We start from the raw sequence: 26,378 nt of genomic DNA, 5'->3' as shown, positions 1-26,378 counted from the left end.
TGTCATTCATGCTTCAGGTTGAAGAGGTTTTGAGGGATGTGCCAGAGGTGAAAGAGAAGCTGTTTGCTGTACTGAAACAGTTCGCTGCAGAGAGGAAGGTTGATTGGCTTGCTTCTGTTCTTCCTGACATCTTGGTGACTGAAGAGCAGCAACAGCTCATCTCAAACATCAGGTAGCCATGGCAACTCCTTCCACCACCTACAGTGCTCATTTATTTTTAACCTCCATCTCAGGTACTCTCTGACCCTGATGTTGTCCACTGTATATAGCCTTGCAGGACAGTTTGAAGGCCACCAGAGGACCTTTACTTAAAGACTTGCTAAATAGATTAAGAAATAGTTCACACAAAAAGGAAAAATCTGTTATTATTTACATATCCTTATGTTGTTCTATCCTGTTCTATGCTGTTATTTGTTCTGTGGAACACAAAGGGAGAATGTTCCTTGGCTTCAATCCATGCATTGTTTATAGTGACAATATCAGTCAAAACAAAAATGTTAAAAAAAAACATCATAAATGCACAATTGAAGTAGTCCATGTGATATGACTTGGCTATAAGTCTTCTGAAGTTATTCAATAGCACTGTGGGAGGAGCTGACCTAAATTAAAGTCATCATTCACTTATACAGTAATCTTCCCCTCCTGTGAGGATCATTGAGTCAATGAGTTAGATCATTTCAATCGGTGAACAAGTTGTTCTTTTGATGTGGTTGCAGCCATTCTCAAGGTAGCAACTCACTGGATGGTGAAATTATATCAGAATTTTGGTCCCTTCTCCACACAAAGCTTCAGAAGCTTGGTATGGCTTCAAAAGACTTGGATTATAACACACACATCGCATGGACTACTTTCATGGTAATTAAATTATGCTTTTCTTTTTAGTCTTTTTGGAGTTTGATAGACATGGTCACTATAAACTGTTGTATGCAAAAGAGCTTTGTGAAGATTATTCAAAATGTCCCCTTTTGTGTTGCATTGAAAAGTTACATTAAGATTTGGAACAATACAAAGCTAAGTACTTTATTGACAGATATTAAACTTTGTGTGAACTATAATAGATTTTTTTGCAAATTTGTCTGTTAATCTGTTATGACCCAATAAGGACACTGACACAGTAGATGTAGCTCATCTGGTGCTGCCATGTAAACTGAAAAACTGTCTGATGTATAATGCTGGTTTGGTAAATAGTTAAATTCCCTTTTCAGTCAAGTCATTTCGTAATGCCAACTGGGTCAATAACATAAGATGGTACTTGACAGATAATTCTAGTGTTGATCCATTATTGGAATAAAAGCATGCACATTTCTAGGCACTGTCTAGCTGTTTGGCAGCTGATTCTCAGAAGGACATTATACACATTATAAAAAGTGCTTCATATATAGCTTTGTAAACCTAATTCATTTTTTGTCCATAATATATGCTGTTGCCATTATGAATAATAATAATAATAATAATAATAATAATAATACCATTATTTTGGTTTATTTAGTTCAGTAAATGCATCTAATGCCAGATAAATATTTGTTATGTTTTCACCTACTGTCATTAGGATAATTCTCTCTATAAGGAAAATTCATTCATGTCATTATTTACTCAATCTCATATGACTTACTTTCTTCCATAAAAGACAAAAAGAGATTCTAGGCAGAATGACAGTCTCAGTCACCATTCCTCTATTGTTTCTATATAATGAAAGTGAATAGTAACTGAGGCTAAACAGAGACACAGTAGCTATTCTCTTACTGATAATAACCTTCCTGACTCTTTGTAATCCTCTTTAGAGAGATATCTGGTGAAGGGCAGTGAATAGGGATGTGTTCAACAGCTGAGGGATCTTTTGCAAGCCAAGAATTTTGTACTTCTTTGGCTGTACTGCTAAATGTGTTATGGTCAGTCTTGAATTTGAGAATTTGAAGAATAGCAGTAAACCAGTAGCTGCCATGTAGCATTTGTGGATCAACAGGGTTAATGAAATAAACCTTCTGTATTGAACTTTGTACTTGATATCTGTGATAAAATATCTGTGGTATATGTTTTGCTTCCTAACATTTATGATCTGGGTCAGATTGTAAGTCTGTATGGGTAGATTCAGTTTTTGTTGGCCTAGTGGGATATTAGCCAACTCTCAATTATTTGAGCGCATAGCTAAAAAAATTTAGCTACGCAATTTTAGGTTGCATTAAATAATTATCTGGCCACAAACATCCTCACTTCCAGAAATCCCCTAACTAGGCCACACAGTCAAGCCATCATGACACCATTCCAGATATATTTAGGGTGTCTATTTTGCCATCTTAGTTCTGCCATCTTAAAGAGGCCCTATTATGCTTTTTGGGATTTTACCTTTCCTTTAGTGTGTAATATAGCTGTTTGTGCATGTAAAAGGTCTGCAGAGTTTCAAAGCACAAAGTCCACACCAAAGGGATTTACACTCTCCCACAGAAATCACTGCTCCTGAACAGCCTGAAACGCCTGGTTTGTAGTCCAGCCATTACTTCCTTGACTTTGCTATGCCACTAATACATTTGCATAATGCCTAAGGGCTACTTTGGCCCGCCCTCAAACAAAGGTTTGAGCCGAGGCCAGGATGAGTTGGTTTCGTGTAAGGGTCATCACATTTCCAACACACGCTCTAAGTGACTGACCAATCACAACAGACTGGGCCAGCTGACCAATCAGAGCAGGATTTTCGGAAAAGGGGGCCTTCAAGAGGCAGGAGCTAAAACAGAGAGTTTCAGACAGAGGGTGAAAAGAGGTGCTGCAGGAATGTACAGTATGAGAAAAAGTTGTTTTTTGTACATTAAAGCATGTAACCCTATTCTAGTAGACCCCCAAAATAAAATTATGAACTTGTAAATTAGCATAATATATGCTTTTGCCTTATCTTGCTGCTTGCCATAAGTCAGACATTCACTGTAGATTTCACTAAATCAATACATAAATGAGTAAAATAATGTCATTAATCACATGTAATCGTCAATATGTAAATTGATCAGCCTTAATTGACTGGATTAGGCACATGTGTCTCCATTTCTGCCACACATGATCTCTCTTCCACTCGCTGCCTTTGCGAATCTCATGGATTTTCTGCTCATTATTCCATGCTGATGTTCTGCAAGCCATTGTAGAGAGCAGCAGTCCCTAGACAGTTTGCAGTTAATGGTTCTTAGTGGTACTCCGGGCTGTTTAATTACATCCCTCTGGGTTACAGTGAGACTCAGTGTTCTGAATATATCTCATCATTAGCCACTTCCTATGTTTTTATGCAGTTCTGAGTCAAGATAAACGAAAACCAAAAGATGAGTTTCTTAGGACGTGTACTTTCAGTCTTTTTTTTTCTCTCTTTTTTTTATACAAATTTAAAATTGCAGTATCATAGACATGGAATTTATCAATGCAATATGGATAGGAGAGAACATGATCCTGACTTCATTTGTTAGATTAATTTGTGATGACCTTTCCAAGTAAGATTTTTATTTTTTAATATATTAGCACTCATTAGGTAGAGCCCAGTTGTTAGTCGTTGGGTTAAACTCCTCGTGGCCACTATAATGTGGTTCTCGCTATCGGTGGGACGAATGGTGAGTTGTGCGTGTATGCGTGATGTGGATGTGAGAATAACGTGAGCCTCCATATGTGCTAGGTCTCATGCTCAACAAGCCACGTGATAAGATGCACGGATTGACGTCTCAGACTCGGAGGCAACTGAGATTCATCCTCTGCCACCCAAATTGAGGCGAGTCACTATGCCACCACAAGGACTTAGAGCGCATTGGGAATTGGGCATGCCAACTAGGGAAAAAAGGGGAGAAAAAAACATGTGCAACTCATACTGACCTCTGTTCTGGAAATCCTTTTTGGTTAGAACGCAGGCAAGCAGGGTACCATCTCCTCAAATGAATTCCACATCACAAATGCAAATCAGTCAAGAAGTGTTAGTTGTGACTACAATTTTGCCAAGAAGCATGATAGATGTTGATAGATAGAATACACTGTGATGTGCTGTGCTGTCATTAAGCTCACTCTTAATTCATAATGTAGTACTACTCTAGGAAAATGTAAAGTCTGCAGTGGCCTCTTTGGGCAATTAATACATTTTTATTTGTCTCTGCTGTATGAAGCACCAGCCATTAGTGTAGCTTTTGGCTACTCAATTAAGTCACTATGCCTGTTTTGGCATAATTATGTGAACCTGAGGCAACTCTGCACTCTAATAGCAAGTAGAATTGTGTAATGGTGTGTTTTGTCGATGCTGTCAATCAAGGTCGTGGGAGAGACAAATGTTGTTGTGAAACTGTATAATTTTTAATCTTATTTTCAGTTAAACAGTTATTCTAAGTGCAGTGTGTCTGTGTTCTTCAAACATAAGTCTCATATTCAGAGAATATTTTATTCTGAAGTAATTTGCTTTTATGGGATTAATATATGTGTATTTTGCTGAATAACAAAAGCAGTGTTTATTCAAAAGCCTGAAGCATGCTTTCTGCACCCAAGGTTATGAAACACTGATATTTGGTCTGATGTTTTGGATTCATTATTTATTAGCCCAATTAAAGCAGTGCAGTCTGACGGTGACAATTAGAGACCTAGAGATAATGGGACAGTTTCTGCTGTGACTCAAAATCAGATCAACGGGTGGAATTAATTTATATGCTAATTTCACTGGAATCACCTTCAGGAAACAAAACAGGCAGCATTGTGCTGACAATATACTGTACATGTTGAGGTTACTAAGCATTTGCTGAGATTGTTTCATTGGGTCTTTTTCTGGTTACCATGGTGGGTGGCGTAACAGGTTTTTCCACTTCCACCAACAACATATATGATCTTTTTTTCATACAGCATCCTACTATGAAGGAGAAGGTATAACTGTTGAAATTGTATTTGTCTCCTGTCTGCCAAACATTTTTGTTTAGCCTTTTTTACTGCTGAATAATTACAGTGCCTATGTTTACTGTTGCTGAATAATGTAAGTAAATATTTCAGTCAATTATATTTAAAATGTCATGCTACAAGTGAAAGATTTAGCTGTGTTACAAATGTCTGAGATCTGATGCTCTTACCAGAGAGGGTGAGGAACAGCAACAAAAAGAGAATGAGAGAGAGAGAGAGAGAGAGAGAGAGAGAGAGAGAGAGAGAGAGAGAGAGAGAGAGAGGCAGTAGTGTGATATACTCCCACACCTTTGCTATTGCTGGATTCTAGTATCTCTACCACAGCTTCTGGAGTGGGAGCTTCAGATGTAGACAGCACACAGAGAGGCAATTACATGTAGGAATTCTTCCCAGCTTCCATGAAAACTCTGATTGCCTTCATGCTTACTTTGAAGAGATTATTTCAGATGTTTTATGCCTCTGTCCTCATTTCCTGATCTCAGAGAGATTGTTCATGTTGAGTATTTTCAAGGATTTCGACCAAGTGTCAAAGCAATCCTTTTTTTAATTCTTGTCTTCTGAACGAAAGCAGTGGACCCTCTGCATTTATTACTGAAGCTTCTTCACTTTGGGTTGTGATTGAAACCATTGGACGGGAAAACTGAACTAACAACCTTTAAGAATCTTGATTGTCATGGCTTCCTGTAGCTGATATAAACCCTCTCTCTCTGTTGCCTTACTGTGGACATGTTTGCCAGGATCTTCATTCCCAAGAAGCATCGGCAGCGCTTTGATGAGGCCGTCTCGCAGAGTCTCCTCAACCGTGTTTGCCGTAGCAAGAGCCTAACTGAGCCCCAAAACAGACTCCGACGCAGCCGAAGTCAAGATCACCATGAGCGTCCGCATGTCTCTAAACGGGCCAGCTCTGTGCCTAGAGATACTGGTGATGACCCAGCCCAATCTGAACGTGGCCTTAGAAAGAGCACCTCTATGATCTCCAGTCATAATGCCACTGGAGCTAACCAGAGGTATGTGCTGCATAATATGCTTCCTATGTGCAACCTTATTAGTTTAGATTTTAGGGCTTAATATTTCATTGTACTACTCCTTAACACATTATAGTATTAGCTTGTGTGTTTCATGCTGAATTTGAAAGGATACAGTAATTTTGTCTCCAAACACTTGGTGCAAAAATCTTTGTTGTCTCCTCAAATGCAAAGAACACTGTGTGATATGTGGGAGACTTTGTGTGTGTGGGTGGGTTGTGTTTGTTTCTGTGCTACACACTTTCCTTCAAATATGCTTGCAGTATATACACAAACACTCACACATGGACACACACTGTGTACATTACAAGAGCACTTTTTCATATGGGGATTAACTGGCTGAGCGCTTTAGTGATACATAATCACCTTATCATACTATTTTATTTTTTGCCATTACAATTGTAAGTGAGTCAATCTGTTGCAGCCAGAGCAACAGCAGATCCAGTCATTTGGCATTTAATTTGTTTATATTTGACATTTAGAGTCTGCCTTCTTATAATTGGGTTGCAGCATGAGATTATGTAATTGCCATCTGTTAATATTCAATCATGTGCGATCGAATTGGAAATATTATATGAAATATTTCCGGGAAGTATCACCCAGTGTGTTTAGATTATTAAATACTATAGTAAAAGTAGATATGATCTCCTGAGACCCTGTAGACGCTGTTCTCCATCTGATAAGCTTCTGCTCTTCAATAAATAATGCTTATGTAATCTCCATACAGAGCTCCAAACAAATGTTTTTTGTTTGTCTGTCAGCCCCTTTGACTGACATTGTCAACATTTGGCACTAGCAGCCCACCTTATGTAAAATGGCACTGCAACAAGAAGCAAATGTTTCTACTGCTTTTCCTTATCTCTATTTTCTCAATGGTTCCAGTGTTGCCTTGAGGTGTTGCCACAATGAAATGTCATACATTTTCTCTTAGAAGCAAGAAAATCATCTATTTTTAAATAGCTGTTCTTGTAATATGGCTTTTTGAAGGCCATTATCAGAGATGTAAATTAGTATGAATATTTATAAGCTCATATCAGAAAATATAGTGGGCATGTACTATGTCAGTTAACATTACCAAGATACATTTTTTTAGACTATTACTATTGCACATACTTATGTTTTGGAATTTAAACAAGCCCCTAACTATAAAGTGTTAAACTATGGTATGTAACTCACGCTGCATCGTTTGTGCTATGGACTGATAACTCAAATCAGTGGCTTGTTGAAAAGCGTTGTTCTATGACTTCTCTAAGCAATCAGACTTATTGATTTTTACCCAGCAGACCATAAAACAAAAGAAAATATCCCATTGACTTTATGAATACTTTGACATTTAAGGAGGAACCGAGTTATATCTAGGGATCTGAATATCAAAGAGACATAAGAGTGAGATTGTTTGACTTAGGCCAGTAAGCAACCACCTAACTACAACTAACAACCGCTCCGAACACCTTAGTAGCTGCATAATGTAGCAATACCATAACAACAACACACAACATCCTAGCATTGTGGCGGTGAGTTTGGCCAAAGACTATTTAGCAGACATACCACTTCTATTAAAATGAATGGGAGAAATTGGAACACCCAACCTAGAAGCTCTAAACACCCAATGGATGTAGAAAGGAAGTCCCAACTTACAGGTAAAAGAGCCAATCACCTTTTAGATACAGACATCGCCTTTCAATCAACTCAAGAATGCGCATGCGCATTAGCTATACAAGCCAGGCAAATTGAGTTTTTTTTGTATAATATGGGGTAAAGAACACCATTTTTTATTCCAGTATTGTAAAATGTTATTGCTTAATTGAAAATGTTTCTTTGATCGTAATACTGACCAACCATTTTTGAGATTTCAATCTTTTCCCATTCAAGTAGATAGGAGCTGCACTGCCATGACTGGAAATAGCCTCCCGAGAGCATTCAGAAATGGCTGACAGTGGACTGACTTGCTAGAAATAAATGGTTTGGGACTGGCAAGCAAAACTCATATTTTCCTCAAAAAATGAAGAAAATATTGTAAGATCATGAAACTCTACATGGCGCAATCTGATAGGTCCTTTGAACGTGTAATCTTTTAGCCAATCATCTTACGTACTCTTTCTGTGTCTAACATTTAGATTGTATCAGTTGTTAGGAGGAAAACCAAATTTTACTGCAGAATACTATGGGGATATTTATACTTGGTCACTTCATGCATTTTTACTTATCGGATTGCTATCTAATTGAATAAGCACATTCCATTTACACTTGGCCACATCAGTGTGTCTCTGCCAAACGGATAAAAATCCGATCATAAATTCCCACAAATAAAACAGAGTTAACCTCCATGATTAAGTTAATGCTGGGCAGCTGGGAATTTAAAAGATGTGATTTATTATTTGATTCCAAGTCAGTGTTTGTTTAGTTTCAGTTTCATCAGCATACTGCATCTAATAATTGAAGAAAAACATTGTCTCTCCTAAAACGTGCATCCATTTTTTTGATTTGTTATTATTTATTGTATGACGTGAGCCAAGATGCAAATACGCGGGAACAGCTGTTATGATTCATAATTTCCCTATGTCGATGTAGCGCCGTTTGGGCAGAGTAAAGTTTATGTACAGTATATGGCTGACAGAGAGTTGCATTTACACTTGACCGAGTTTTATTTGAAATGCATCTCAAACCACCTTGGGAGGTTTGTCTGATCGGATTAATATCCGTCTCAAATTCGTCTTTTACACTTGGTCTTTTCATGATTGGATAGCTATCCAATAAGAAAAAACGCATGAAGTGACCAAGTGTAAACCCTCCTCCCCACCACCATATGTCTAGATCTGCTTTAAGGGAATTTTGTACACCAATGTACAGTACTGTGCATAAGTTGTGAAATGTTGTGAAATGTTTTTATAGTGAGGATATTTTATGAATCAATTTTATTTATCAGTTGACTTCATACGAAGCGCAGTAAAAAAAACAGCACCGATTTTCCTAGGTACACTTGTGCTGATAGGTTGGTCCAAGCCTCTTGGAGAACTTGCCACAGTTTTTAGTTCACTGTATTTAGGCTGTCGCAGTTGATTCTGTCTCTTCATATGATCCAAGACTGATTCAATGATGTAGAGATCCAGGCTCTGTGGCGGCCATATCATCTGTTGGCCTCCTTTTTCTACTTCTATTCTATTTGCAAAGTAATTTATGGGAGTCTAAAAATAATATTTACTATTAGCAAACTAAAGCAAAAATTCTGTTTTAATTTGATTCTTTGCAGAACCATCCAAGTGTACAGGGGTAAGAAGAGTTTTGGGTTTACTCTGAGAGGCCATGCTCCTGTATGGATTGACTCTGTAATACCAGGTTCGTATTTGTAATTGTGATGTCAATGTCACATTTATTTATAAAGTACAATTGATACAACACCTGTTGACCAATATGCTGTACAATAATGACTATGAAAGACACAGATGATCAGACAGAATATAAAACAATAACTGGATCTTAAAAACAGAGCACTATGGAGGGCCTGGGTACTTCAGTGAGTATTGACGATGACTACCACCCCTGGAGTCGCGAGTTTGAATCCAGGGAGTGCTGAGTGACTCCAGCCAGGTCTCCTAAGCAACCAAATTGGCCGGGTTGTTAGAGAGGGTAGAGTCACCTGGGGTAACCTCCTCGTGGTCGCGATTAGTGGTTATCACTCTCAATGGGGCACATGGTAAATTGTGCGTGGATCGCGTAGGGTAGCATGAGCCTCCACATTCAGAGTCTCCGTGGTGTCATGCACAACGAGCCACATGATAAAATGTGCGGATTGACGGTCTCGGAAGCGGAGGAAACTGAGACTTGTTTTCCGGCACCCGGATTGAGGTGAGTAATCGCGCCATCACAAGGGCCTACTAAGTAGTGGGAATTAGGCATTCCAAATTGGGAGAAAATGGGATAAAAAAATAGATAAATAAAAAAAAACTGAGAACAATGCATTATTAAAAACCAAAGGAAAAAGCAAAGAAAACAGGTAATGTTGGAGCACACCTTATACGCACAGGTATACTTTTCCAAAGCCTGGGACCAGGGACCGCAAAGGAGCGATCACCGCTATATTTTAGTCTAGACCTAGGGACACTAAGCCGTTTTTGACTACATGATCTAAGAGGTCTACAGGGGTTATGAGAAGTGTTGGGGAGTTATGCAATACATGTAACGGGATTACATATTTAAAATACAAAATATAAGTAACTGTTTTCCACTACAGTTACAATTTAATAATTAGTAATTAGAATACAGTTACATTCAAAACAATTTTGATTACCGAATAGATTACTTTGCAATTTACTGCCATTGGTTTCATGTAATATTTAATCCTTTCAGATGGAAAACATTTATAAATATAAATGATGTGATCCAAAGTGCATTTGAACAGCAGTGAAACACTTTCTTATGATGTGTTATATTTATACGAGCAGACAGAGAAGTAAGTCTGAAGTAAGTTTGGAGCAGATGAAATAAACCTTGTGTGAATTGTCAGCTTTACGCTAAGCTAAAATGCTATTTCTAGCCATTTTTACATGCACACGTTACCAGACACAATCATATTTTGTTATCAAGAAAATTCACGTTGTATCATAATTTCTTTTTTCTAGTAAGACCTTTGATATTAGGGCAAAAACCATATTCTTGATAATTTTTTTATTGTTTTCCTGTAAAATATCAAAAAATCCTTAAAACAAAATCAATTTGGTTTTTTTCAGGGAATGTATTTTTAACATGTGTATTTTGTCTTACTGTTCAGGCAGAGTTTTTATAAACATGGAGTAAAAAGTATTCTAAAAAATATTTAGAATATGTTACTGACCTTGAGTAACCTAACTGAATACATTGCAAATTACATTTTACAGCATGTATTCTGTAATCTGTAATCATTTCAAAAGTAACCCTCCCAACCCTGGTCATGAGGATGCGTGGCTTCAGAAAGGTAGCTTGGTGCAGAATTGTTCAGTGATTTGTAGACAAAACTAGGATTTTTAAATCGAATCTTACAGATAACCAGTGAAGAGATGCTAAGATCGGTGTGATGTGTTCACATTTGCATCTTGCCTTTAAAAGTCTATGCGTATGTACATCCTACCTTTCATTATTCATCAGAATGAGAGCATTTCTCAATCTCAGGTGGCTCAGACTTTTTCTCAGAAGTTTCTGATCTGAGATTTAAATGTTTTTCTTTGAATTCTACATCCGGAGAAGGATTAGGCTACATTTTTGATAACAGCCATCAACCAAATGAAGATGTTTTTTCTGACATAAATCACCATGCAATCTTCCAGCACTAGGCTGTATTTTGTTTTCTATTAGGCCTGTTTTGCAACACACACACACACAATGGATACAAATGTGATCCTTCCTAATGTTAATTCGATTTTTACGATGATCAATTTAGTATTAATTCTCAATGACCAACTCCCAATAACCATTTTAGAATTTATTACCATTGTTAATGTAAAATAAATACTCAATGTATTAAAACAGGAACCACTTTATTTTTTGGTTAGAGACACGGCAGTAAAGCTGTAAGTGTGAAAGTACAACACAAACCTACTGTTCCAGTTACGCTTTTTCATTTATGCTCTGCTTGTACACAGTTTGAAATGGGCCTCAATCTCAAAAATGTAGCTAGGTTGAGGGCCTGTTTTCTCTTGGCTAAAGAACAGGCTATATTAAAAAGGACAGCTGGGGTCATCAATTTGTTTTAAAGGGGAGTAGAGTGTTTGTGGTGTATTGTGGAAAAATGAAGGAGTGGGCTGTTGTAATGAGCCAAGCATTGGGTTCATTTTTATTGGACGATTGTGTGCTCAGAGCTGAAGAGAGGGCGGTAAGTGTGTGAGTGTCTGTATGACGATGTTCGCTCACTTAACACTGACTCAGCTGCCCGCGTGGGGGTGCTTATGAAAACAAAGTAGGAGTTCAGCATCGTGATTAGAAAACAGATTACATGCCTCACAGTCCTAGAGCTAAGTCGAGTATATTGTTGTGTTTTAATTACCACCAACAACAAAGCACTGCAAAATTATGCATCTACACAATGGAAGATTCACTGCAGTTTTGTTTTGCAACATTGACCGCCCATTTTTGAGCGGTCTTGGTTCTGGAAATGTTTTTCTTATTCATATTATACAGAACATAGACATTTAAAAAGATTCATTTAATTTTAATTTACTTAAATTTATCATTTCATTTTTGAGTCTTTTTAAATAAGAAAAAAAGACAAAGTAATACGACTGTGTGCTTAAATTCTTTCATGAGTGAATTAACTTGATGTAATAAATCATTAGCAACTATTGATAAACGATTGACTATAAGTTTGGGATTATAAGTAGAAAATGCATTATATTTAAATTGTATAATAATAATGTTAACATTAATTAAAAATACTGAGATATATACAACTATATACAGTATGTTTATTTCAAAGTGCTGGGATACTGACTGGATTACATTATTCACAGTGGTTTATGCGAGTGGAGATCACTGCAGTAATGGTGGAACAGCGACTGATTGGTGGATCTCTCTTTAGAATTATGAGTAGTGCAGTTGTAGTTGAAATCACTCTGACTTGTGGCTTCCACAGAAGCCACAAGTCTTCTGTGTCTTCTGTGTCTTCTTTCTACAGTATATTGTCATGATAGCACATTGTAGATCTGTCTTGATTATCTGTCTTTTTATTGCTAAAAATCTGTTTTTCTGTGGAAATTAGATTTTTCCTTTCAGAACAATATAGTCCTTGAGTATATGTGTATTATTCACTGGAAGTGTCTGAGGGTGCTTTCTTCTTTTTCTCTAAAAAACATTATTTTCCTGCTGTAGGTAGTCCAGCCGAGGCGTGTGGCCTTAAAACAGGAGACCGCGTATTGTTCCTCAATGGACTAGACATGAGGTTTGCTTATTTTGTTATTTGTGCTGTCATGATGCTTTGAAAGTTATGTAACAGCAAAGTGTTATTACAATAGCTACTGAGGTAAAAGTATTTAAGAATATGCAATTACTGTTAATGATCTTTTATGACTGCTGGGCTATTATTCATAGATTTGTATTTGCCATTACAATTTTTGCAACAATAGATCATTAGTAGATTACAAAAATCAAGAGAACAGCACAGACTGCAAATTAAGCTGCAGGATTTATTATATTTTACATGAAGAAGATCATATAACTTTTGAATAAAACAACCCATCAACATTCAATGCATGTATGTTTAGACCTAATGTTAATCAGTTTCATGCAGTATTTAGCTGCCAGTTGGCTGTATTGCAAATCTGAAGCACACAGCAATTTATGTGACTACTTTAGCAACTCAAATGCATATTACCCTCTGGGGGGCTGGAAAATAGCCACTGCTAGTCACTGTTATTTTGTATAATTCCCCTGTAAGTGGCTCACTTTGAATAATTTCGCTTACAATTACTCTCTTGTGGGGTCACAATGGGGTTCAAAAGTTCAAATTGAAAATCTGAGATCCACATTCTAATTTAAACCTGGAAATCAACAGAAAGTTTATGCATAAGAGCATGCACTATAAGTCTCTAATCAAATTAGCAAATATGTGACATTGACCATGTTAACTTCTTAGTAAAAGTTTATTTCCTTGCTTCCATTGAAGCACTCAAGGTGCTCTTTGGAATATTCTCAAATCATGCTGGGATGACATGGATTACCGTGTTTCACACAAACTTTTTGAATCCATGCCAGTGCTATACTGTCATTAAACCAAAGGGGGTTACATACCAAATACAAAGAGATACATGTAGGCTTTTGAATTCAACTTTTTCATCACTGTTATGTTGATAATATAGTTTGGAGTGAAAACAAAAGCTGCATTTAACTAGAAAAAAGCATTTTCACAATTTGACTTTTGAACCCTACTGTATAACTATGAATATATCTGATACTTTAATGTATAATATTTATGTTACACATTAATACAATTTAGTAAATGTACATTTAGGAACTGCTCTCATGAGAAGGTGGTGTCCATGCTGCAGGGCAGTGGTGCCATGCCTACTCTAGTGGTGGAAGAGGGCCCAGTAGATTATCCACCCTCAGACTCAGAGCCGGAGGAGACACCCACCCTTCCCCGCTCACGCTCTCCGGCCCTCAGCTCTTTACAGTGGGTGGCTGAAATCCTGCCCCCCAGCATCCGCGTGCATGGCCGTACCTTCGGCCAGCAACTTGAACACCTCCTCACAATACAAGAAAGATACACCATTTGCAAAGCCCTGGAGACCTTCTTCCAACACAGGTCAGCTCAAATTTCATTTGACTGAGTGGGAGACTCATGGCTTATGCATTACAAACAGCTTACAATTATGTTTGATTCAAGCTATCATTTAAATACTGTCTTCCTGAATCAAAAATGAGTCAAATCTGGTGGTCTTTTCTTTGAACTTTAATAAAGGGATAGTTCATTCTTTTCTGTCTTTATTTACTCACCCTCATGTTGTTCCAAACCTGTATGACTTTCTTACATGGAACTCAAAAGGGAATGTTTGGCAGATTTACAGCCTCAGTCACCATTCTCTTTTATTCTATGGAAAACAGATCCAATGAAAGTGAATGGTGACTGAGACTAACATCTTTTGTGTTCCACAGATGACAGAAACTCATATGGGTTGGGAACAACATGAGGGCAATAAATAATGACCAAATTTTAATGTTTTGGTGAGCTAGCCCTGCCTATGCCTTAAAGAGCAGTTGTTTTTTTGGTTGACTTCTTTAATCGGAGATATAATTTTTATTTTATAGTGTGCAATAACGTTAGTGACCAGTGACACGTTTGACAAAAAACGTAACAAGTGTTGGATGTGTTAGCTAGTTCTAAGCAACAGAGATTAATAACACTCATAGGCTGTAAGCATCCTTCCATATGCTTAAAAATGTCATAGCACATTGTTCCCACAGCAAGGGATTTTCTGCAGCTTGGCAGAAGCGAGACAAATGTGAGAAGCATTCAAAAATAGCTTCAGCCGCAAGCATAAATAGATACTCATGAACAATAAGGAACAATTGTTGGTGTGTTCCAGATTGAATAAATAACTAGTGTGACTGCTTGTCGAGTGAGCAGCCCAATTATGTCTAAAATTGCTCCCTTTCTTGCGTGTAATCAGGAATGTGGACACACTCATAGTAGATATTTTTCCTGTGCTGGACACTCCAGCCAAACAGCTCATCTGGCAGTTCATTTACCAGTTACTGACATATGAAGAGCAGGAGCACTGCAAGGGCAAGATCACCCGGTTCCTCGGCTTCAAGAGCGCAGGTTAGCCCAAGATCATTGTGTGTTGTTTAGCCTTGTCCTGAACACATTCTGACCAGTCATCGTGTGGATTTTATTTAATTATTTTGTTTTTATATTTTGTTTCATTTTTGTTTAGTTTTAGGGTTTTCTTTTCTCAGTTTTGTTTTGTTTTATTTTTAGTTTAGTTTTTAGAATATAATTAATTATAGTTTTAGTATTATAGGGCTACCAAAATTTGTGTAATAACTGATATTAACTGTTATTAATACAATTATTATTTAATGACTTATTTTTATACATGATTAACAATCGTATTTTATCTAATTGCACAATGATGACTCATCGACATTATAGACATTACAGTTTTATGTTCTGTTAATGCTGATCTTCTGTAAAGCTGCTTTGAATCGATGTGTGTTGTGAAAGGCGCTATACAAATAAAATTGAATTGAATTGATATTATTTAACTATTGTTTAACATCTGTCTAGTGTCATCGTTTTCTGGTGGCAGTTTCATTATTATTGAAGGCATGTTATAAAGGTTTAAGATTTTATAAGATACTGTATGTCAAAAAATTATAATTGTTGATTTAAGGTTATGAGTCATGAAAATGTATTTTTAAATTACTTTGGTTTTTTTTCAGCTTTTATTTAAGTTAAACATTTTCATTTAGTAACACTGATTCTGACTGTGTGTGTATGTTTATTACTGCAGAACCAGAGGTAGGTCCAGAGACCCACAGACGGAGCTGCTCCATGCGAGTGTCAGGTTCCTCTCACAAAAACACCATAAGAGAGAGAAGCTCAGACGACTGCATTATCGGCACTCACCTCGGAATGGGTATGTCATTCTCCTCACATCTGATTTTGTCTAGCTATTGACTGATTAGTTTATATAGAATATTATAGGGAAGACCAGGGTTAGTTGTCACACTGAGAAGTGATCACATGTGTTATACCTCAGTGACTATGAGGTTTTGAGTCAAAAGTCAAACTACACATGTGTGGTTTTATTTTGGCAGAGGTTTTGTTGGTTTGTTTCCAATTTAGTTCAAAACACTCTTGAATTAGAATATTTTTTTATATTATATCTTTCAAACTAAAATTCCAATGTCATCATATTTTTGTTATGCACCTTTTCCTGAACTCGGAAGTGTTCCAAGATTCAGAAAATAAGCCTGTTTTCCGGTCTCCTAGGTTTTCACTTGCGTGTTCAATTTAGCATATTAAATTTGTACAAATTGACAAATAAAAAAACATGTGACTCCACAGTGCCAATACTTTACAAAGTTGTGATGACTGTTTTTTGATTAAACTCATTAAAGTTTAAGGAGAAGTTAGATGACATGAAGCGATGGCCTGAGGTCAGTTAATTTAAGATCATTAACTATTTGAGTTCTTATGATAAATTCTAACACTTCTCTGTTAGAACTGCTTGTTTCGGTAGTTTTTTAATTACTGCTTATTATGGAGACTGGAACCAGAAAACAAAACAGTTCAGCAGTGGCCCAGTGGATGCTCAGGTAAACTGTGGATAGCTTTTGGATAATAAAGTGAACACGATAAAACCAGACTAGCATACATTAAGGCAAGAATCAAGTTTTTGTAAAATGCTATAAATTCTGTTTATATAATTGATTAATTACAATATTTATTGCCCAGAACAATTGTTTGATATATTTATATATTGCATTTTCCATTTTTATTCTTTCATGAATTGTTTTGTGCTTTATAATTGTTAAAATGTTAAATACTCCATAAAGGTCAATGTGTGTTCAATGAACTGCATCTTGTTTCCTGGGCAATAATGGTGGAAATGTTCCTTATCTTTTTTATAGCCAAGACTCTAAGGTATGTTGCTGTACAGAAACTGAGTTTCAAAACAAAAAATTACCTTGAGAAATATTCACTGGAGTAAAAAGTGTAACAACTAGCCCTGGCCTGCCTTATATGATATGCTTAGCTCCATTGTAACATTTCTTCAGCTAACCATGCCATTCTGTCAATCTTGTGGGTTAAACATGCAATCAAAACTGTTCACAGTCATGTTTATGATTCACCAAGCATCTATTAGGAAAAGCTATATAATGCTTATACTGTAAGTGTTGTACGCCTCTCAGCCACCTACCACTCAGACTCGCTGCTAAAGCTGATTGCCCTCAGCCTCGTTAAAGCTCCTGAAGGGCAAGCAGCTTTCTGTGCACATGCTCTATTTTTGGACAGCGCTCTCTCTCTATCTCAGGAACATTCACTGACCCTGTGACTCCAGAGGAAAGACAGTGTGGGGATGGGACTTCCTTCCCAGAATCCCCAGATCTCAGCCATGTGGGTACCATTTACTGCTCATCCAAAATTCATTGGGTCTCATTCACTAACTCAGTGTTCGTACATATTTGTGCATAAAACCGGTGTTTGAGTGTTTTCATGCAGAAATCATGATTCATCGATTAGTTTGCACTTAAATGTATTTCTAAATTTGGGATAAATCAATACTACATAATAATCACAGGCTCCAGGTGACCTTAAGCACGGAATGTGTTAAAAGGATAGTTCACCCAAAAATGAAAATTCTCTCATTATTTACTCACCCTCATGATATCCTAGGTGTGTATGACTTTATTTCTTCAACAGAACACATTTGAAGAAAAATAGGAAAACATCTGACTCATTAGGTCCTTAAAATGCAAATTAATGGAGATTTCTCTTTTGAAGCTCCAAAAATCACAGACAGTCAATATAAACGTTATCCAAACCACACAAGCTTCTCAATGAATGTCTTCTAAAGCAAAATGATGGTTTTGGTGCAAAAAAGATAAATATTGAAGTACTTCTTTAGCTCTAAATCATGCTTCCGTTCTACAGCGGGATGCGTGTGTCATAATCGTATTGGCATTTGAAACACGTGAGAACTGAGGCATGGGCGTAACAGCCAGAAGAACAGCGCTGTTTACAAGTGAGAAAGAGGAACACTGTACAGTAGCTTGGTTGGTTTTGGTTTAGATCTGTATTTGTATCTGTTTCTTTACTCACAATAGTGCGTTTGTGTGCTCATCCTGGATGTCTCAATCGAGTAGAGATTATGAGATTACATCTGAATCCCGGAATACGTCACATGAAAGACCGCATGATTCACCCTCTCCTGAAGATTACTGGAAATGATGATTTAGAGTTAAAAAGTACATAAATATTAATATTTTTCACACCAAATGTTATCCTATTGCTTTAGAAGACATTATTTTAACCACTGGATTTGTATCAGTGATGTTTATGCTGACTGTCTGTGATTTTTGGAGCTTCAAAAGAGAAATCTCCATTCACTTGCATTTTAAGGACCTACTGAACTAAGACATTTTTCTATTTTTCTTCAAATGTGTTCTGGTGAAGAAAGAAAGTCATACACACCTGGGATATCTTTTTCATGAAAATTTTCATCGGAACGTTACCCTATGACCATGTAGTACACAGATGTATTTCGCTCTTGCACATGTCTACATGTTTACATCGGCTTGATCGTGTGGGCCCCCTAGTGGCCTGCCTCCCTGGGCACATTCCCATAAAACCCCTTGGATGATTCACCCCTGTGTGTTACATTATGCTAATTACTGTAGGAAACACTACTTCATTTAGAGTAATCATGATTGATCAATATTAGAACAAGGAAAAGAATACGTTTAAATAGCTTTAAATTAAATTTTTGTGAATCTTTTTGCGTGAAATGTTTTTTGCACACATAAGTATGCCATCATTTGTGAACGAGACCTGTTGTCACAGCTGTTATTAAACCATGCATAGTCTCATCTAACCATGCTACAACCTGTAGATGTCAGGAGTGTACACAGAGCTTGGGAATCTTTACTCCGGGAAAAGCAACAAGTCTCTCCAGAGTCACTCCTCACCCAGGGCTGTCGGCATGGGCCATGCAGAGAACAATACATACACTCAGTCTTTCACACTCAGTAATGCAGGTATTCTGAGTTTACTTTTACTTTCACAATTGTCACCTGGTGAAAAAAGAATCTGAAACGTGCAGCCATGATTATGATTTCATTTCATTGCAAGCCAAACAGAAATCATGATAATGGCTGTGTAAAACCTTTTGACACTAAATGTGCTTGCTTATGCAGATATCATTTAATATTTAATCTATTAGCATGTTTTAGTTCTTATTCCTGTTGCATGTCTTGATTATTTGGAAACATTTTGAACATATAGTAAAATCACTAAGTTGAGATGAACCAAAATAGTTTTTATGACCGATATGCATAACTGATTTTTTATAATTATTTTTTGTCTTGAGACATAATAATAACTAAACAATTCATCACCAACCTCTGAAAGTGAACGCACTGCTTAACAAGACAGTTACAGATAAAGGACGGGCAAGGAGGAGGCGGGAACTGGCTGAACAGTAAACATAAAGCTTAACTCAACATAAAAACACTCTCTCTCTCTTTCAAACTGGCGCTTCCGGCTCCCCTTTTTCTCGCTCTCCCACTGATCAGCTGGTGCATCATCACGGCCTGGCCACGCCCTCCTCCTCCTCGTCACACTCCTCCCCGCCCGATTCAGGCTGGCACACCCCCATCTCTGGAGGGGAGACGCTGTCCTTCTGGCTGTTCTGTCAGCTGGTGCACCACCCTGGTTTCTGTGAACCTGGGGGAGAGACGAGGGGAAGAGTGTGGAGAGGGAAAGGGCGAGCGGAGACACATTTATCTCATTCTCCCACTGATCAGCTGATTCACCCGTCATTAAAGAACCGATAACAAAAAAAGGAGTGGAAAAGGGAAAAAATTTAAAAAATATTTGTCGAACCAAACATCGGTCTGTCTCAATCTCTCCTAATATTCCTATATACTATACTGTATATTTTCTTCATGACGGTTTCCTTTTTTTTTCAGGGAACCGTAAGTCGGGCCTATCTCTGTCATGGACTGAATCTTTTCCTTGCCCTCAGTTTGAGACTTACCAGCAGACTGTTCATTCTCCAGGCAGTGTCGACTCAAATCCCTATGTTAGTTTGGACAGCCCCCCTCTATCCCCACTGCCTTCTGATGAGCCCCCCAGCCCTCTGCCATACCAGAGGAAACTCTTTACATTCTCACGGCCACCTCGCAGCCGAGACACAGACAAGTTCCTGGATGCTCTGAGTGAGCAGTTGGGCCACCATGTTAATATCATGGATGACATTAAAGGAGGAGAGAATGACTATGAGGAGGTTAGTGTCAGAGAGTGACATATGTCAAATGAGTAGGGTGTCAAGCATATGTCAAATGAGTAGGGTGTCCGAATACTCAGTCTTCATAAAACAGTAGTGAAAAATACCTAGATGACCTACTATTTCCTGAGAGATTTTGAAGTGTGCATCCACTGGACACTGTATTATCCCATAATTCCACGGGAGCTGAGGAGACATTATATTCAAAATAATTCATTCAAAATAAAAATCAAGAGTCTGCGGCTCATTTTAACTGCTATAGATACCAAGAAAGTTGTAACGTCTGATTAAATTTAACTTGTTAAACAAAAGTAAATAATTTTTGCTGTTGTTCTTACAACATCATATTTTGGGTCATAGGACAATGGCCACAATGAAGCATGTCCAGGAATGTATTCATACTACTCGCATACAGTACCTAAAGAACAGTTTATTTATGGCCAAGAAGTACGTCATCAATATGCAGTACATACTCTTAAACTAAGTGATTTTGGACGCAGATCCATTGCACATCCAAGTCTGATGTGATTAAATGACATAAAAGTCTAAAAACTTCTCAATAAATGATTCACATGAACACTTTTCACAATGAATCAGATGCAAAAATCTCTTCATTCTCACAAAAAGCTTAAAATACCTAAAGTAATTAAAAATGCCAAAAATTCTGATTTAGAAAGGCCTTTAGATTAAAGAAATGTGCCAAGATCAAGGAGATAAACAGTAGCATATAGAGAAGGGTCCAAAAGTCCACATTGAAAATCTGGTTGAAAGATATTTTGGGTCACTAATCAATTGTAAGCAGATTTGTGTCATTGACCATATTAACTCCTTGGAAGTTAAAAAAAAATTACATTGTCATTTAGCAGCCACTTTTATCTAAAGCGACTTACAAATGAGGAACTAATGAAAAATATTAGTATTCTCAGTCTTTTGAACCCCACTATACATAACTGTAACGTTTTGGTTTGCATCCTCAATATCTTTGTGATATTGCCAGATGAGTTTCCAGGATGAGCAGGAAGTGAACATGCTCCCTCATGAGTTGAGCAGTGCCAGCAGTGAAGACCATAGCAGCAGCGATGACTCCACCTCCGTCACCTACTCCTCTGGCTCTGACCACATCCCGCCTCCTCCACAGAGCCCTCCACCCCCACCACCTCCTCTCCAGTTCATTGACCCTCCCTCACCCATTCCCCTCACACCTGAGCACCTGCCCCAGCCTCCCCCAGCCTTCCAGCACCACCCCATTTTAGCACCACCTCCACCGCCACCCCGCCCCTTCCTTACTAACCGCCCCTCCCTGTACAAGGTGCTGCCCACCAGTGAGGAACTCAAAACCCAGCACACCCACCCTCGACGCTCCTCTCCCCAGCACAGCGCTCAGCAGGTTCACCAATTTCACCAACCAAAGGCTCACCCCATCCTGCAGTCATCCCCGCACAATTCTCCTCAGCCCTCACATGTAGCAACACAGCACACCCACCTACGCCATCACACCCAGTCCATCTACCAAACCCAGCAGACTTCTGCTGCCAGGACCTCCCCGAGTCTGTCCAAACAACAGAGCCTCCATTCCCAAACTTCACAGCTAACCATCGAGGGTACACTGTCAAGCAAGGTACCCCCACCGCCCCCACCTCCTCTACCCCCACCTTGTGATCCTCCACCTTTGCCAAAATCAAGCCCGAAAGCATCTGACAACAACCAAATGAGTGTGAAAAGACTGCGCTGGGAGCAGGTGGAGAACTCAGAGGGAACTATCTGGGGACAGGTTAGTTAGTGATGCATAGCAACCACAGTGCTAACCAGAAGCATGTTCATGTGTAAGCAGAGAACATGTGATCAAATACTGAGTGCAGATGTCTGTTTTTTAGCTTGGAGATGATCCTGATTATCATAAACTGAGTGACATGGTGAAGTTCCTGGATCTGGATCTGTACTTTGGCACACAGAGGAATTCCAGTAAGATCTTTTTTATTCTAGCCAGTCTAGTCCAATATGTACTGTATGTACACATCCAATAGATAATACATGTACTGTATACTGCATGTATCACCATCCCTTTCAATATTGAGACATTTAACATCATATCATGTCTTTAAAGGATTGTCTACGTATATAGTGGCCCCAAACAGTATTTGGACACCTTTGGACACTTAATTTACCAGTGATGGTTTAATCTGATTATGAAGTAATTAGTTCATAATAATCTAATTGTAATCGAATGACCTTTTTTTTTGTTAAAAAGTAGTGCAAAACATAAAATTTCAATTTCTTGTAATCAGATTACAGTTACTGACTTTCAATTAAGGTAATTACTTACTTGGGTTACACATTTGGCTGAGAGCGACCAATCATCAAACCTTGAAGGCTGTGGGGAGGACGGAGGGTTCCAGTCCAACCCTTTGCTCACGGCAGCCCGGGAAAGCATGCTGGTCATCTGCGCATCAGCGTCAGACTGGGCGGGCTGACCCGAAGGTGGCAGCCCAGTCGTGTCTTCTGCGTCAGACGCCTGGATGCTCTCCGATGCAGCGGCAACATCATCATCCAACTCAGGGGGCTCGAGGGGGAACGCGGACTGGCAGTGAGGTGAGCCGCCCTCACCTCGAACCCGGACGGAAGCGAGCGAGCGTGCTGGGGGCGGGTGGTTCGTGGGGATGTACCCGGCGAAACCGAGCCCGCTGCCATCCCCAAATCGCCTCCATCGCCAACCGGGTCATCCTCAATCCCTTGGGAAGAAAGAGTTACGTGGGGGCGGCTGGAGTGGCATTCAATTTGAGGAATGAAAGCCACGACCGCAACAATGCCATGGTCATATTCTCGCAGTGAGTACATGTACCATCCACAAACACGGTGTGATCGTGACCCAGACATACGAGGCAGCATCTATGACCGTCAGATTTGGAGAGATATCGACCGCTTCCGCTACACAGAGGCGGATGGGCATCTTTATATAGACGCGTCCTGAAAAGGACGTTCAACGCCTGCTGTGTATTACTCTTTTAAGAATGAAAATACTCTCTTTTAGAGGGTATAGGCTCTTTATAGAAGTGCTATCGCAGCGCCCAGGGGCATGGACTGCACAGCGTGCAGAGAAGGAGAAAGCCGCTGGAAACACGCTGTAGATTCAACAGCAATGCTCTGATAGAGGTGAGTGGAGCAGTAGTGAAACTTATCTTGCTGCTGCACAACCACTCGGCTCTGAAGAAAATATCTGACTTACAGACGCACGTCCACTTCCCTTTATACCCGTATGTCCGGGGGCAGGACATGCAAATTCTGTCTGCCAATTTCTCATTGGCCTTTTCTCAAATCAAGAGGTACTATACGCGAGGCTCTCAAGAAAGACCCCTTGTGTTACTACAATCGACCGGAAAGTGTTCAAATACTTTTTATCTTGATATTGATTCATATATCTATTGTTTGATCATTTAAAACCTAACAAACTTTTGCTTGAAAAGTGAAATTTTGTTGTATATTGCAAAGACATTTTTAAGTGTGGCTGTCTCCAAATTCTTATTGGGGCCTCTGTGCATAAATATTACTGTCTTATTCCATATTGTTGCACCCTTGTTGTAGCCTGTCATTTTGATGGTGAAAATGTACTACTGAATTACCTTGTCTATTTTTTTACTTTTTCAGCTCATCTTTCATGGAGACCTTTGTCTGTCTCAGATCTCATCATTCCCATCCAGTTATTGGCTTCTCACTGCCTTTATTCGTTCTCATATATTGTCTCCACTACTGGTACCAGCAGAGCTCATCCTTACACTGTTATTAAATGTGTCAGTCTCTCTTCCAGAGCCCACCTTCCTGCCTGAGAACTTTAAAAAGAAAGACGTGGTTGAGATTCTCTCTCATAAAAAGGCCTACAACACTTGTGAGTATGACTAGGGTTGCGCTCAAGAGGAACCATCTAGATTGTACTCTGGGTGGTCACAGTTTTAAAAATAAACTGTTGACTAATGTGGCGTAGCTGTGTAGAAGTTGTTTAAATAGGTGCTGTAGGTATTTGCAGACATATTCCAATGAGATTTTTAAATCTTTAGAGAATCTTTACCATGTCTGGTTGCCCTGTTCAGCTATCCTCATAGCGCATCTGAAGCTGTCCCCGAACGAACTACATGAAACCCTCATGACTATGAGCACTGAGCGTCTGGAGCCATCACACATTAAACAACTGTTGCTGTACGCTCCCAATGACGAGGAGGTCAAACAGTTCCAGCATTACGACCAGGACCCAGCCAAGCTCAGTGAGCCTGACCAGTTTGTCCTACAGGTGAACAGTTTGACAAAGTCTTACAAAGGAGACTAATACTTCTGTGGTGATTTATGTGAAATATTGTTTATTTGTAAATATTTATAGATTCTTATGGTTTGCTCTACAGATGCTGCTTATTCCAGAGTATAAAACCAGGCTGAAAAGTCTTCTTTTTAAGACCACTCTGCAGGAGAAGACAGAAGAAATGAGAGCTGCTTATGACTGCATCTACAAAGCCTCATTAGAGCTCAAAAACAGCAAGAGGTTGGCCAAGATCCTGGAGGTAAAACACTTATGGTATAATTTAGCAAATATGTAATTTATGATTAATCAGCCCATACAGACATATGATATAGACATATGATATATGGGAATGCAAGTAAAATACATTTACATTATGATATAAAAATATGTCACAGGCAGTAGATTTTAGATTAAAAAAAATTATAAACTAGAAAAGAAAAATACATGTTCTCCCCATGTTTGCACATCTACTTTGGAAAATGGCACAAACATATCCACATTTATGTTTTATTTAATTTCATTCATTTATTTAGTTTAAATTCTTTTATATATTTGTACTCAGTATGTGATACACTGGCAGACAAACATTTTGAATAATGTACAGATTTTGCTCTTATGGAATGAAATTAAACTTTTATTCACCAAAGTGTCATTCAACTGATCACAATGTATTAATAATACAATCACAATGTGCATTAATAATATGAAAAATTACAATTACAATTAAAAAATTTTTTCAGAACTTCTTAAACTACTTCAAAGAGTTCTCATCAAAAACATTCTCCATGTACATCAATGACAGCTTTGCAGATCCTTTGCATTCTAGCTGTCAGTTTGTCCAGATACTCTGGTGACATTTTCACCCCACACTTCCTGTAGCACTTGCCATAGATGTGACTGTCTTGTCGGGCACTTCGCACACACCTTACAGTCTAGCTGATCCCACAAAAGCGCTATGGGGTTAAGATCCATAACACTCTTTTCCAATTATCTATTGTCCAATGTCAGTGTTCCTTTGCCCACTTGAATCTTTTCTTTTTCTGTTTCAAAAGTGGCTTTTTCTCTGCAATTCTTCCCATAAGGCCTGCACACCTGAGTCTTCTCTTTACTGTTGTACATGAAACTGGTGTTGAGCGGGTAGAATTCAATGAAGCCGTCAGCTGAGGACATGTGCAGCATCTATTTCTCAAACTAGAGACTCTGATGTATTTATTATCTTGTTTAGTTTTACATCTGGGCCTTCCACATCTCATTCTGTCCATGTTAGAGCCAGTTGTCCTTTGTCTTTGAAGACTGAAGTGTACAGCTTTGATGAAATCTTCCTTCAATTTCAAGCATTGTATATCCTTCATTCCTCAAAACATTGATTGACTGATGAGTTTCTAGAGAAAGCTGTTTCTTTTTTGTATTTTTGAACTAATATTGATCTTAAGACATGCCAGTTTATTTCATACTGTGGCAACTCAAAAACAAACACAAAGACAATGTTAAGCTTCATTTAACAAACCAAATAGCTTTCAACTGTGTTTGATATAATGGTAAGTGATTTTTATAGAACCAAATTACAGATTTAGCATGAATACTCAAGGACTTTTTTCAAATAGTGATAGTGCTGTTTTTTACATCAGTAATGTCCTGACCATACTTTGTGATCAGTATAATGCCACTTTGGTGAATTAAAGTACCAGCAAAATC

General features: G+C 38.3%; 1 protein-coding gene across 3 annotated transcripts in view; it reads left to right on the top strand.

Moving 5' to 3' along the window:
- LOC127633127 (delphilin-like) overlaps positions 1–26,378 on the top strand; it is a 31,497-nt gene that overhangs the window by 2,367 nt on the left and 2,752 nt on the right. Inside the window, exons 4-18 of one of the 3 annotated variants that reach the window (XM_052112008.1) lie at positions 18–172; positions 5,631–5,900; positions 9,169–9,254; positions 12,756–12,825; positions 13,894–14,187; positions 15,053–15,204; positions 15,899–16,024; positions 17,426–17,508; positions 19,004–19,148; positions 20,082–20,398; positions 21,396–22,169; positions 22,273–22,360; positions 24,201–24,278; positions 24,481–24,677; positions 24,787–24,942. In XM_052112008.1, coding sequence (XP_051967968.1) covers positions 18–172; positions 5,631–5,900; positions 9,169–9,254; positions 12,756–12,825; positions 13,894–14,187; positions 15,053–15,204; positions 15,899–16,024; positions 17,426–17,508; positions 19,004–19,148; positions 20,082–20,398; positions 21,396–22,169; positions 22,273–22,360; positions 24,201–24,278; positions 24,481–24,677; positions 24,787–24,942 — 2,991 coding nt within the window. Of the gene's footprint in view, positions 1–17; positions 173–5,233; positions 5,901–9,168; positions 9,255–12,755; positions 12,826–13,893; positions 14,188–15,052; positions 15,205–15,898; positions 16,025–17,425; positions 17,509–19,003; positions 19,149–20,081; positions 20,399–21,395; positions 22,170–22,272; positions 22,361–24,188; positions 24,279–24,480; positions 24,678–24,786; positions 24,943–26,378 lie in introns of those variants that run through there. The other 2 variants (XM_052112007.1, XM_052112009.1) reach the window with 2 other exon arrangements.

This window comes from Xyrauchen texanus, chromosome 40 (assembly GCF_025860055.1).
Source record: "Xyrauchen texanus isolate HMW12.3.18 chromosome 40, RBS_HiC_50CHRs, whole genome shotgun sequence".
NCBI classification, from domain to species: Eukaryota; Metazoa; Chordata; class Actinopteri; order Cypriniformes; family Catostomidae; genus Xyrauchen; species Xyrauchen texanus.
The sequence above is the reverse complement of the archived record's forward strand: the minus strand, read 5'-3'. Positions and strand labels throughout refer to the sequence as shown.